This window comes from Tachysurus vachellii, chromosome 7 (genome assembly GCF_030014155.1).
Source record: "Tachysurus vachellii isolate PV-2020 chromosome 7, HZAU_Pvac_v1, whole genome shotgun sequence".
In the NCBI taxonomy this organism is placed as follows: domain Eukaryota; kingdom Metazoa; phylum Chordata; class Actinopteri; order Siluriformes; family Bagridae; genus Tachysurus; species Tachysurus vachellii.
In genome coordinates this window covers 370,001-384,283 of record NC_083466.1, presented here as the reverse complement: position 1 = coordinate 384,283, position 14,283 = coordinate 370,001, and the positions used below count along the sequence as shown (strand labels likewise).

Below are 14,283 nucleotides of genomic sequence, written 5' to 3'. Positions count from 1 at the left end.
GGAAAAAAGCCCTAACCATCAAGTGTACTTCTGTGCTGTTTCCCTCAATGTGATGTGTTCCCTTCAAGAAATATATTTGTTTTACAGTGCACACTCCTGTAGTGTTTGTTTTACTGTGCACACTCCTGTAGTGTTTATTTTACTGTGCACACTCCTGTAGTGTTTGTTTTACTGTGCACACTCCTGTAGTGTTTATTTTACAGTGCACACTCCTGTAGTGTTTGTTTTAAAGTGCACACTCCTGTAGTGTTTGTTTTACTGTGCACACTCCTGTAGTGTTTGTTTTAAAGTGCACACTCCTGTAGTGTTTGTTTTACTGTGCACACTCCTGTAGTGTTTGTTTTACTGTGCACACTCCTGTAGTGTTTGTTTTACTGTGCACACTCCTGTAGTGTTTGTTTTACTGTGCACACTCCTGTAGTGTTTATTTTACAGTGCACACTCCTGTAGTGTTTGTTTTAAAGTGCACACTCCTGTAGTGTTTGTTTTACTGTGCACACTCCTGTAGTGTTTGTTTTAAAGTGCACACTCCTGTAGTGTTTGTTTTACTGTGCACACTCCTGTAGTGTTTATTTTACTGTGCACACTCCTGTAGTGTTTGTTTTACTGTGCACACTCCTGTAGTGTTTATTGTACAGTGCACACTCCTGTAGTGTTTGTTTTAAAGTGCACACTCCTGTAGTGTTTGTTTTACTGTGCACATTCCTGTAGTGTTTATTTTACTGTGCACACTCCTGTAGTGTTTATTTTACTGTGCACACTCCTGTAGTGTTTGTTTTACAGTGCACACTCCTGTAGTGTTTATCTTACAGTGCACACTCCTGTAGTGTTTGTTTTAAAATGCACACTCCTGTAGTGTTTATTTTACAGTGCACACTTCTGTAGTGTTTTACAGTGCACACTCCTGTAGTGTTTATTTTACAGTGCACACTCCTGTAGTGTTTGTTTTAAAATGCACACTCCTGTAGTGTTTATTTTACAGTGCACACTTCTGTAGTGTTTTACAGTGCACACTCCTGTAATGTTTTACAGTGCACACCCTTGTAGTGTTTTACAGTGCACACTCCTGTAGTGTTTATTTTACAGTGCACACTCCTGTAGTGTTTTACAGTGCACACCCCTGTAGTGTTTATTTTACAGTGCACACTCCTGTAGTGTTTTACAGTGCACACTCCTGTAGTGTTTATTTTACAGTGCACACTCCTGTAGTGTTTTACAGTGCACACTCCTGTAGTGTTTTACAGTGCACACCCCTGTAGTGTTTATTTTACAGTGCACACTCCTGTAGTGTTTTACAGTGCACACTCCTGTAGTGTTTTACAGTGCACACTCCTGTAGTGTTTTACTGTGCACACTCCTGTAGTGTTTTACTGTGCACACTCCTGTAGTGTTTTACAGTGCACACTCCTGTAGTGTTTTACAGTGCACACCCCTGTAGTGTTTATTTTACAGTGCACACTCCTGTAGTGTTTTACAGTGCACACTCCTGTAGTGTTTATTTTACTGTGCACACTCCTGTAGTGTTTATTTTACTGTGCACACTCCTGTAGTGTTTTACAGTGCACACTCCTGTAGTGTTTTACAGTGCACACTCCTGTAGTGTTTTACAGTGCACACTCCTGTAGTGTTTTACAGTGCACACTCCTGTAGTGTTTTACAGTGCACACTCCTGTTCCCTTTATAGTGTAAACTCTGTAAACAACAATAAACAAAAGCTGCTGTTTACTAAAACTGTCTCACTGTGTGCCTGTGTTTAAGAGAGAAAAGAGAGAGAGAGAGAGAGAGAGAGAGAGAGAGAGAGAGAGAGAGAGAGAGAGAATTATTATTATTATTAATATTATTATTACAGTCATATGCAAAAGTTTAGGCACCCCTGACAATTTCCATGGTTTTCATGTATAAATATTTGGGTGTTTTATCAGCAATTTCATTTTGATCTATTAAATAACTGAAGGACACTAAAGTAATATTTCAGTAGTGACATGAGGTTTATTAGATTAACAGAAAATGTGCAGTATGCATCAAAACTAAATCAGGTGCATAAATTTAGGCACCCCAACGGAAAAATCACATCATTATTTAGTAGAGCCTCCTTTAGCAGAAATAACATCCTCTAGACGCTTCCTATAGCCTGTAATGAGTGTCTGGATTCTGGATGAATGTATTTTGGACCGTTCCTCCTTACAGAACATCTCCAGCTCAGTTAGGTTTGATGGTTGCCGAGCTGGACAGCCTGCTTCACATCACCCCACAGATGTTCAGTGATGTTCAGGTCTGGGGACTGGGATGGCAGAACATTGTACTTGTTCCTCTGTATAAATGCCCCAGTAGATTTTGAGCAGTGTTTTGGGTCGTTGTCTTGTTGAAATTTCCAGCCCCGGGGTAACTTCAACTTTGTGACTGATTCCTCAACATTATTCTCAAGAATCTGCTGATATTGAGTAGAATCCATGCGACCCTCAACTTTACCCAGATCACAGCATACCCACAGCATGATGGAAACTCCTAATGTTACTGTGGGTAGCAAGTGTTTTTCTTGGATTGCTGTGTTCTTTTGCCCCCGTGCATAATGCCCTTTGTTATGACCAAATAACTCAATCTTTGTGTCATCACTCCACAGCACCTTATTCCAAAATGAAGCCGGCTCGTCCAAATGTGCGTTTGCAGACCTCGAGCGACTCCGTTTGTTGCATGTGTGTGTGCAGGAAAGGCTTCTTTCGCATCACTCGCCTGTACAGCTTCACCTTGTGCAAAGTGCACTGAATTGTTGAGCGATGCACAGTGACACCATCTGCAGCAAGTTGATGTTGTTGGTCTTTGGAGGTGGTCTGTGGGCTGTTTTTGATCGTTCTCACCATCCGTCGCCTCTCCAATATTTTACGTGGCCTTAACAAGAACTGTGCCCTGGTCTTCCATTTCCTCACTATGTTCCTCACAGTGACACTGACAGATTATATCTCTGCCATAACTTTTTGTAGCCTTCCCCTAAACCATAATGTTGTACAATCTTTGTTTTCAGGTCATTTGAGAGCTGTTTTCAGGCCTCCATGTTGCCACTCTTAAGAGGAGAGACAAAGAGAACAACAACTTACAATTGGCCTTAAATCTCTTTTCTCATGATTAGATGAACCTGTCTATGAAGATCAAGGCTTAATGAGCCACCAAACCAATTGTGTGTTCCAATTAATCAGTGCTCAGTAGTTACAGGTATTCAAATCAACAAAATGGTGAGGGTGCCTAAATTTATGCCCCTGTCTAATTTAGTTTTGATGCATATTGCACATTTTCTGTTAATCCAATGAACCTCATTTCACTACTGAAATATTATTTTAGTGTCCTTCAGTTATTTGACAGATCAAAATGAAATTGCTGATAAAACATCCAAATATTTATACATGAAAATTGTCAGGGGTGCCTAAACTTTTGCATACGACTGTATCATTATTAATGACGCCCTCTTATGGCAGTGAGCTAACCTGAACTGTGTTAAAGGCTGCTGTTTTTGCTGTGTGTGTGTGTGTGTGTGTGTGTGTGTGTGTGTGTGTGTGTGTGTGTGTGTGTGTGTGTGCCTGCGCCTTCATCCTCAGCAGAACCTCCCATCATGGCGGAGGAGGAGCGCGTGTCGCACCCCGGCTTCATCCCCGCGCGCTTCTCTGCGCTCCTCATCATCAGCGCGGCTCCGGACTCCATCAGCAGGGACTTTATCGCCTCAGAGCTCCACAGAGGTAAATAATCAGAAGAGTGAACGGATTAAAGGCCTCCTGGGATAGTGATGTTTATGGCGCATGAGTGTGAGGATGCGGTGACACCGGGAGGAGAGGAATAGAGCTGCTCCACACACACACACACACACACACACACACACACACACACACACACACACACCTCTGTCTCTCTCATCACACATCACACCCTTATTACACGTGTGCACGCGCGTCTTAATGTCTATAAATGTAATGATGTAAAATGTGTGTGTGTGTGTGTTTGTGTGTGTGTTTGTGTGTGTGTTTGTATTTGTGTGTGTTTGTGTGTGTCCGCATGAACACACACCCTCGGTCTCGTTAAATCCACACACATCAGCTGCTTGTGCAAAAATCCTGCAGCGATGAAAAACCAAACAAACTTTATGACGTCATAAGTATTGGCACCCTCGATTAAAGGGTAAACAGAAACGGTAAATAAATGCAGCATCGGATCTAGATTTGAAGGAATATTTAGTCTTGAATAGCTCAGTGCTCATGTCCAAATGAAATGGGTAGCTTTCAAAATTATTGGCACCCCATACCGTTAGTACTACCTACCTTTACTAGAGAATAACAGGACGTCTGGACGACGTGAGGATTTGGTTCCTCTAGCCATGTGTCTATTGATTAGTCCACGTGTCTGAGCTGATTTTTCTATTAAAAGATTCTTCTATCTCTGGCCACAGCGTAACCTCCTGGCAGAGGCACTCAGGGTATATTGGCTAAGATCTCCTGATATTTTAAAGAACTCATGATGTCAGTGTGTCAAAACAGCCAAACTGTGAAGCTTCTCTGATCCTCCTCCTTATACTCACTTTTCATTTGTCAATAAACATGAAGATGAAGAAGATGATGATGATGGGGTTTTTTTCCGAAAAGGTTAAGTTTAAAACTTTCCTGACAGTCTTTTTTATTAAAGTTAATAATTTATTTTATTTGTGTGTGTGTTTGTATGTGTGTGTGTGTTTGTGTGTGTTTATTTGTGTGTTTGTGTGTGTTTATTTGTGTGTGTGTTTGTGTGTGTGTGTGTTTGTGTGTGTGTGTCTGTGTGTTTATTTGTGTGTGTCTGTGTTTGTGTTTGTGTGTGTGTGTTTGCAGGGTTGAGGGTGTGGGATGTGGATCTGACGGCGTGTAATCTGGATGAAGAACTCAGAGTGTTTGTGAGTCGTCGCTCCTCTCAGAGCTGCAGTGATGTTAAAGGTGAGCAGACACACACACACACACAAACACACACACACCTTTACTCTTGTACTGCAGGATTAATGTCATTCTTGTGATTTCCAATACATAATAAATAATCACAAATAATATAATGACAGTGAAAGTAGAGATAAAAAGCTTTACAGAATCCTACAAAAACATATCAGTGTGGCGTACACACACACACACACACACACACACACACACATTATATACAGGAAAATGTAAAAGTGTAAAAACGATCACTAAATAAACATGTGATTAAATAACTGTGTGAGTCAGACATGAGAGACACCCGTGGTCTATTTCTCCACAAAGGCTAGATTTTAAACAGAGCTGCTGTGTGTGTGTGTGTGTGTGTGTGTTGTTCAGGAATGTTTCACATTCACATAACAATAAGGCTGTTGTTGACTGAACAGCTCTGACCGTTAGATGTGTGTGTGTGAGAGAGTGTGTGTGTTGGTTTTGTGCGTGTGTTATAATCAGTAGAAGTTCAGGAAGGAAGTGCTAACGACCGATTGTTCAGAACACAAAACTCTCTACACCACGTTCACTTTATTATTTTTCCTCACAAATAGGAGAATTTGCTTTAAAAAATAAAACCTTCCTGTCTCACATGTTTGCTCTTAGACCTTTTGACTCCATGAGGGTGGCTCTAGGTTTAACAGGAAGTGTGGGTATGAAACAGGAAATGGGCTGCTGCAGGAAAAAGGTGAAGAGAGTCTGAGAAGCAGGCTAAAAAAAATCTAAACACTATACATACGTGTGTGTGTGTGTGTGTGTGTGTGTGTGTGTGTGTGTGTGTGCATGTATGTGTGCATGTACTGTATGTGTGCATGTATGTGTGCGGGTATGTGTGTGTGTGTTTGCGCGTGTGTGTGTGTGTGTGTATGTATGTATATGTGCGTGTATGTGTGCGGGTATGTATGTATATGTGTGTGTGTGTGTCAGGAACTTTGTGTTAAACACTGTGTTCTTTAATTATTTAGTCTTATTTGTCAGCATTATGTCTTTAACATTCTCTAATGATTTTGATTGGGGAGAAGGGGTGGGGAGAAGGTGAAGGGGTGGGGAAAAGGTGAAGTAGTGGGGAAAAGGTGAAGGGGTGGGGAGAAGGCGAAGGGGTGGGGAGAAGGTGAAGGGGTAGGGAGAAGGCGAAGGGGTGGGGTGGGGAGGGGTTAGGGGTGGTGAGAAGGGTTAGGGGTGGGGATATGGGGTGGGGGGAAGGCAAAGGGGTGGGGATATGGGGTGGGGAGATGGAGAAGGGGTTGTGGGGAGATGGAGAAGGGGTGGTGGGGAGAAGGTGATGGGGTGGGGAGATGGCATGGCTATAAAATGAGTGACAAACATCTGCCTTACCTCCACCACACAGGACCTTACCTCGATTTTTCCAAACATTTTTGTCAGCCTCAGAATAAAGTCATGGTTTAAACTGATCACGATCCGATTCTACATAATTCTACACATCAACACACTCAGTCTGATCTACTGAGGAATAAAAAGTGCAGCTGCAGTGTTTTTGTCTGTTTCAGAGTCTAATCAGATGAGATTAGTGTCTGCTTAAGAAATCCTGCTTGTCTGTCTCCTGACCTGTGTGTGTTTGTGTGTGTTTGTGTGTGTAGGTCAGCGGATATTGGAGTTCAGTACGAGTGTGTTCAGCTGCAGAGTTGTGTTCAATCCATCAGAGGAAACTCTTTACGCTCAGGTCTGTTCTGGTGCCGCAGTTAAAAACCCAAAACACAGACAGTGGCGTCTTAAAATGAGTTTAGTAACTATTTATTTATTTATTTATTTATTTATTTATTTATTTATTTATTTATTTAAAGCTGCATTTTGTCATTGTTTTGTTCTGACATGGTTGTGTCTCTTTGCTCAGGGGGTCGATACACAATAATCAAACAAAATAATATTCCAGAAGCTCCAGAAGCTCTCATACAGAACAAAAGAATTCAAATCAAACTTCACTTTATATCTTTATTATTTATTCTTCTCTGAAGATTTTCTTTCTTTTGTCTTTGAGTTTTTCAAACAAAAAAACAAACAAAACAAAGAAAGTCTGGAACCGCAGAGTGTCTGATCTCTGATCTCTTCTGTAGCTTTCAGTCCATCAGTGTTTTTTTAAACCTGACCTCCAACACAGAGACTCATGAAGAAACTTTCCGGAATTTTGGGAACATACAATTTGCGCAATTTCACGTTTCCCAAGTTGCTGAAGTTCCAAGATTCTGAGTTTATATTTGCAGCGTAATTCTGTAAATTCCAGCTCCATTTTTATTAACATATCTTTTTTATGAACAAAGACAAACAACCCGGTTCTTTATGTCACATCTCTTAACTATTGGCACAGAAATCATTCAGCTGCATCTGCTCCATGTTAAACTCAGGGATCAGCCATACAGATATGACCTTTGTAACGAGGCCTTGTCTGGGTCCATTTATGGCTTTTATTGAAGCTCTAGAGCAGAGTCACGTGAACAGGCAGAGATCAGTAACCACAATATTACAGTCCACAAAGCTAAACAATGCAAAACTCAGGCCAAAGACAGAGTCGAAGAGGAAATCAATGCAAAAACCAGGTTAGCAAACAGCAGGACAAAAATATCCAGATACACAGAATATATGTGAGAACATGGTGACCCCAGAAGTGCTCAATACCTAGTGTACCACGTGCGCACACAGGCTCCCTCTGGTGGCTCGGAGGGAGTCTAGTATGGGTCTAGTGGTTAGTATTTGGCGCTCTCTCTGCTGCAGCCTGGGTTTGATTCCCGCTCAGGGAATTTAATTTTCACTTCCAATATATATCCATCAACCTGTTTACATGCTGTTTTTTCACACTTTTTTGCTCTTTGCACATTCTGTCTCACATTTCAGTTGTTTGCTGTGTTGCACAATTCTTTACATTATCTCAGGGACCTGCTGCTGTAACACTGTGTTCATTAAAGTATTAATGCACGCAGTATTGTTGAACACACAGTATGTTCACTGGTCACCGCTGTTTCTGTTTATTGTCTTTGTGTATTGTCTTGTAATTGTTTGTCTGCACTGTCTTTTGTCCTGCACTGTCTTATCTGTGTACACCAGGTTACACAGATGCACTTTATGTATCTAGGACACTTACTAAGTCCTTATAGCTCTGTGTGTGTTTTATGTAACACCCTGATCCTGGAGGAACTTTGTCTCATGTCACTGTGTACTGTAACAGTTATATATGGTGTTAATGACAATAAAAGCTTCTTGTCTTGTCTTGACTTGACTTGAGTGGAGTGGCTGATGCTGTAACAGCCTTACTCTGAATATCCAGTTTTTTTTCAGAGGAAGCTTAAAAAAAATCATCCCGAGTCCCAAGTAAAATGGACTCCAGTTTTAAACCCCTGTATTTGGCGATATTTATGGTCAGGTGACAAAGTTTAATTAATCAGAAAACAGGTGTTGTGAATTTTGGAAGCAGAGTCCACACACAAAAATCATTTTAAAATGGTTTCCACATTTCTTTAGGTTCCAGTGAATAGTAACTGTACTATTGACTGTCTATAATTAGTATGCTAATTTCTGCAGATAAACGACCTGATAACGGACACGTCTCTGCACAAGCTTCTGGTACTGGCCGGGTGCTCGCTGGAGGACAGCGGGGACCTCGTCTTACACACCGGACACTTCTCTTCAAATCACTTTGTTCAGATCTTTACAGATGAGGAGGTTCGTGGAAAACATTTTTAAGTTTCTTAAACTATGGCACAAAAAATGAGTCAAAAGATTCTGCACCTTCACTGACAGTGTTATTATTTTCACAAACTACAGATTCAACAGCAACTAAACACTGCGAGCGTGACAGGAAAAGCAAACCTGACCCTTAGTTGCCCGAAGACTGGAACTTGGAAGAACTCCATACTTGGGAAACACAATTTACAAGATGTAATAGATATTAAGGTGAACCCTTTAATGGTGCTGCCCAAAATGGATGGGCTCCAGGAGTTCACTGATCATCTCTGCGAGAACATTGAGCCATTAACTCCATTTGATCTCTTGGAACCCCCAGGCACAGTGGGGTTCCTCAAACTCTGTCGTCCCTGCTGCTACATATTTCCAGGTGGGAGAGGGGACTGTGCCTTTTTTGCTGTCAACGGATGCAACGTCCTGGTCAACGGTGGCTCGGATCCACGCTCTTGCTTCTGGAAGTTAGTCAGGCATCTGGACCGTGTGGATTCTGTTCTTCTCACTCATGCTGGGACTGATAATCTTCCAGGGATTAATAGTCTTTTTGCCAGGAAAGTCGCTGAGCTCGATGAAGAGAATTCTGACTCAGAGAAGAAAGAAAAGTGGCTGAAAAATTTGATCTCTCCAGAGTTGGGTGTTGTTTTCTTTAATGCACCAAAAAGGCTGAAAAAATGTCAAGGTGATACAAATGTGCTGCGAAGTAGCGATCAAGCCGGTCTTACGTTGCGTCACTTGGAGAAACTGAAGATCTCAGCAGAACCACTACTTCGCAATTCAAGTGGTCCTATAGAACCAGTGATTCTGTTTCAGAAGATGGGAGTTGGGTGTCTTGAGCTTTATGTTCTTAACCCAGTTAAAGGCAGCAAAGAGTTTGAGGACTTCATGAACCGCTGGCCTGAAAACAGCAACAATCCAAAAGGTTCTGAAATTCCCCTTAGTTCTCTGGTGTCTATTTGCACTTTACTTGCATGGCATCCTGCCAGTCCTCATGAAAAGATCATACGAGTTCTTTTCCCAGGGTCAACACCACAAGCTAAGATACTGGAAGGTCTAGAAAAGCTGAAGCACCTGGAGTTTCTCAAACGTCCTGTAGTGTGCTCCAAAGATATCGAGCCGAAGTCAGAAAAGCATCCAAAAAGAGCTGAGAGCCAAGACAGCCTCAAGTCTCAGACCAAAGAAACCAGGACAAGCAGTGGCACAACGAAGGAGAAATCAGTTCATGGAAATCCGGAGCCAAAAGACAAGGTCAAGCTCAAGTCTGTGGATGGAGATGAAAAACCAAAGTCTGTTGAAAATGGTGTAAAGTCTAAACTGAACAAAACTATTGCAAGGAAGGAATCTTTTAAAACCAACAAAAAAGATGACAGAAGTAGCATGCCTGTGACAAAGAAACAGGAAACCGGACAGAGGAAAACGTCAGGTAAAAAGGATTCCCCAGTGAACAAACAGAAGGACAACGAAAAAACTGAAGACAAAAAAAACAATTTGATGGGGAAAGAGACCAAGAAAATGACTCCAAGGTCTGCATCGCCTCCTGTAGACCCAAGTAAATCTGCAGGTACAAAGAAAAAATCAATTAAAGTAAACAAAGGGACAGAAGACAAAGTAAAAAGCAACAAATCTAACAAGGAGCAGCAAAACCAGAAGCTCTCAAGTGATGTGGGTGCAGATCCAAAACCCTCAGAGATCTCTTTACCTGACGATATGACAGCAGAGTTTCTGGAAATGGAGCATGAGCAGTTACATGAATTGGCTTCTAGTATCCCACTGAGGAAGGAATCGGGAGGTGAAGTTGATCCAAAAAACAGCTATGAGAGTCCAGAGAAGTCTACAGATGACATACTGAATCCAGTCAAGTTCACTGAGGCCTCTGGAAATATCAAGAATCCAAAGACTGAGCGCAGTGTAAATCTGGACCTTACACCCACTGAGTTTAGTTGGGTCGACGGCGCTCTGAAGGACAATCCACCCCAAAGTGGCCATGACGAAGTCTGCATCAGCCCAGATGAAAAGACTTTGGAGTTGAGTTCTCCAAGATCTGGTCCAAACAGTGCTGGTCATACGCCATACCACATATCCCCTGAGGAGACTTGGGCCTCCAGTGACCGCAGCAGCTTAGCGGCTAAGATGTGCTTGGGGTCAGACAGTCAGCAAGGAGCATCATGTAAGACTTCAGAGTCTGGATGTCCCAAAAGTACACAAGAGAGCAACTCCAGTTCTTCTAAAGAGAAACACTCAAGTTTCCTGTCTTTGAGCTCTTTCAAGGACATTATTCCTGATATATCACCCACAGTTACCACCACCACCCACTCAATGCCTGCTGAAGTTAGCTCACCACAGTCCACTGAGGTTGATGAGTCTTTATCAATGTCCTTTGAGCAGGTGCTTCCTACGGTGAGTGAATCCACAAACGAGGACGAGACGTCCTACTCTAATGGACACTATGGAGATCCTGACTTTAAAGTAGGCATGTCTTTATCTTTGAAGATGGCACATACCAAGAGGGTGATGAACGACGCCCCAGATGGACGTCCTTCTGGACCACAGAGTCTGATGTTTGATTCTGCTCATGATGTAGACCTTTGTTTGGTTTCTCCCTGCGAATTTAAGCATTTTAAACCTCTAGAGAAAGATCAGCACACCCTTTCACCAGCACTTATGGCTACCAGCCCTCATGACTTCTCAGATGATAGTGATCGCTCCCAAGAAGTGGTGAAGCCCCTGCAACAGGTGTTTTTTGGCAACAAGGTCAATCACCCAGCCCAGGAAACTCCACTCACCTCTGCTAGCGACTATTTTCCCACTGCCTCGGATTCTGACCCCCCACCCGGTCTGGAGGAATGCCCTTCTATAACCGCAGATGGTGCGTTAGATTCGGATGAGGAGGCAGGTGTACAGTGCTCCTCTGAGAACTTGAACCTGAACAATTCACCACTTCAAGATCCTCTTCCTGTTCCTCTCAAAGACTTCCCTCCTCTTCCTGCCCAGCCCGGGGCCTGCATGCCTGATCCTGGAAAACCTGGCAAAACAGGTGCAAAGAACAGAAAGACGACTGTGGTTGCTCAGAGGCTGAGTGCATCTAGCATTTCAGCACAAGCTAGTAAAACCAGAACAGGAAGTCAGAGTGGATCAGCTGGGAGTCTGAGGTCAAATTCTACTGTAGACCCTCCAGTATCACGTTCTTCCCATTTTGGTGCCAAACGATTAACCACCACAGGTAGGAAAAGATTTATAAGCAAAACATCTCTTGAATGCTTCTGGAATTATGTATGGCAGTAATTCTTACATTAGTTATCTTACTCATAATGTGCGTTTGCCTCAGCAGATTATAACATTTAATCCTTGCTACAAAAGTCATTTTTTTGCAGTCCTTCACAGTTTCCTGTAAAATCTTTATATTCAAAGATTAGTTCTTAGGCAAAGATCTTATGATCTTGTTTCACTGGTTTTCTCCCTAATCACCACAGGTATGAAGGGCATCACCTCAGTGTATTTAGACCTGGCATACCTTCCGTCTGGAAATGCAGCTTCCACAATTGATGTCGAATTCTTCTGCCGTTTGCGATCATCCTGTTACATTATAAGTGGAGATGATGATCTTAAAGAAGCCATGATGAGACCCATTCTGGATGCTTTACTGGATGGAAAGTCTGTTTGGCCTGAAGATGTGCCAGTAAGTTCACAATTTTTAAGCAACTTTTAGGGTTGCTTATTTTAAGGAATACGAATGACAGTCATAGAGAGACACAGCCAGAAATAGAGACATCCAGTAAGAGCAAGCCAATAAAAGAGCAAGCCAGTAAGAGAGACAGCCAGTAAAAGAGATAGAGTAAGAAAGTAAAACAAGACAACTAATTAGAGAGACAGTCAACAAGAGAACCTATAAGAAAGTCAGTAAGAGAGCCAGCCAGGAGGATTAAGGATAATAGGCTAATCACTTATCTGCATCTCAGTTTGTGTCATTTCCTACTGCAGGTGACGTTAATCCCAACGTTTGAGTCAGTGATGATGCACGAGTGGTACCATCAGACACAGGAGAGGCAGCAGCAGCTGGGCATCACCGTTCTGGGGAGCAACAGCACAGTAGCTATGCAGGAGGAGACGTTCCCCGCCTGTAAAGTGGAGTTCTGACACACAGTGGTAAAATAGAGAAAGAATGGGTAGAGATCTAATTTAAAAAAGTTTAAAAAAAAAAACAACAACAGATAATGGTCAGTATAGTATAGTGTTTTTGAATCTATACACACACTAACACACACAGATTTAATACAAATACTAACACCCACACACACCTTGTTAATGGTGTGCTAATGAGCTGATTGGGTTCTAACAAACACTAAACATTATTACACTAACTACTATCCAGTCTTATTACAATTTACTCTGTGGGTTCTAGGTGGTTCTGGGTTTAGCCGACACCCTAGTGAGTACACTAAGTTTTGAGACGTTGTTTTATTGCACTATATAGTGATGCATTCTAGGATTCGGGGTGAACTCTTATAACTTCGAATGGTATAGTCATGAATGTTAACATTATTTCCCGACATGGAACCGGGAAGTAGAACGCAGGAAACCGCAGATAACAAAAGGTTTTTAGCATTTCATTATCACACACCACTGTGTGTTAAAGTTCCACATTTAATCAACATTTAAACTCTCTCACTGATGTAATAAACACTCACGGTGTGTGTAGCAGTGTGTGCACGCTGTGTTTCCTGCATGTGGTTCTAGTTTGTTTATTTTAGATAAAAAAAAATACAACAGTTGTGAAAGAAAACTTTCCAGAACGCACGAGTATAATTCAGTTTAAGAAGCCAAAGTGTAGAAGTAGCTGTAGAGTGGAAGGACACGCACGTGTGAGAATGCGTCTAAATCATTAACGAAATAAGGACATTCTGATGAAGAATATTATTAATATGATCACAGAGTAAATAATACATCATGTAGATACAGAAAATAAAAAACGGCTTGCTACGTCTCTGAATTTTTAGAAATGTGTAAAGCACATGTTAGTCAAGCTGCTTGTGTTTGTTTCCTGGGAAACTTCCTGATTAGGCTTCCTAACAAAATCCTGGCCCTTAATTCCAGAGTGAATCAACAATTAGTGACTTTATAGCAGTTTCTTTATGAAGTGCATTACTTCCCCATGGGAAAAGTCATTCCTCTGAACTGATTTCTGCTCTTCATCAAAAATCTGTTTTTTTTTTGTCTTTTCTTTTTTGTCCTTTGTAGCTCATGCTGTCTGAACATTCTGCACAGTTCAGAGACATTCTTTAATATATTATTGGAAAAAACACACAAAAACATTCTGACCGCTGTAGCTAACATTACTTTCATAATAATTATTAGTTAATGTACATCTAAATGCAAATGGGATATAGCCAATCAGACGAGAGGAACACTTCTTTAAGACTCTCTAAGCCAGCTAATGTAATTTAAGCATGAAACAATCAGACAATCTGATTGTTCACCTCTGTAAAGGAATGTTCAGTACACTCGCATATTGTTTGCCTGGTTTCCATAACAACACCTGCCCCATGACTACACCCACAGCAACATTAGAGACGTGTCTGTCTGAGGTCCAGCTGAGGGACGTTATGGTCAACTCGCTAGTCAGACTATTTGT

The 14,283-nt window shown here is 41.7% G+C and overlaps 1 protein-coding gene across 1 annotated transcript in view; it reads left to right on the top strand.

The window, feature by feature from the left end:
• Positions 1–3,601: 3,601 nt before the first annotated feature.
• The window catches only part of map1sb (microtubule-associated protein 1Sb), an 11,083-nt gene continuing 401 nt past the window's right edge, over positions 3,602–14,283 (top strand). Inside the window, exons 1-7 of the mRNA XM_060873584.1 lie at positions 3,602–3,725; positions 4,842–4,943; positions 6,566–6,648; positions 8,499–8,639; positions 8,742–11,874; positions 12,125–12,330; positions 12,633–14,283. The exon at positions 12,633–14,283 is cut by the window's right edge and continues 401 nt beyond it. Coding sequence (XP_060729567.1) covers positions 3,602–3,725; positions 4,842–4,943; positions 6,566–6,648; positions 8,499–8,639; positions 8,742–11,874; positions 12,125–12,330; positions 12,633–12,788 — 3,945 coding nt within the window. The 3' untranslated portion in view covers positions 12,789–14,283. The remainder of the gene's footprint in view (positions 3,726–4,841; positions 4,944–6,565; positions 6,649–8,498; positions 8,640–8,741; positions 11,875–12,124; positions 12,331–12,632) is intronic.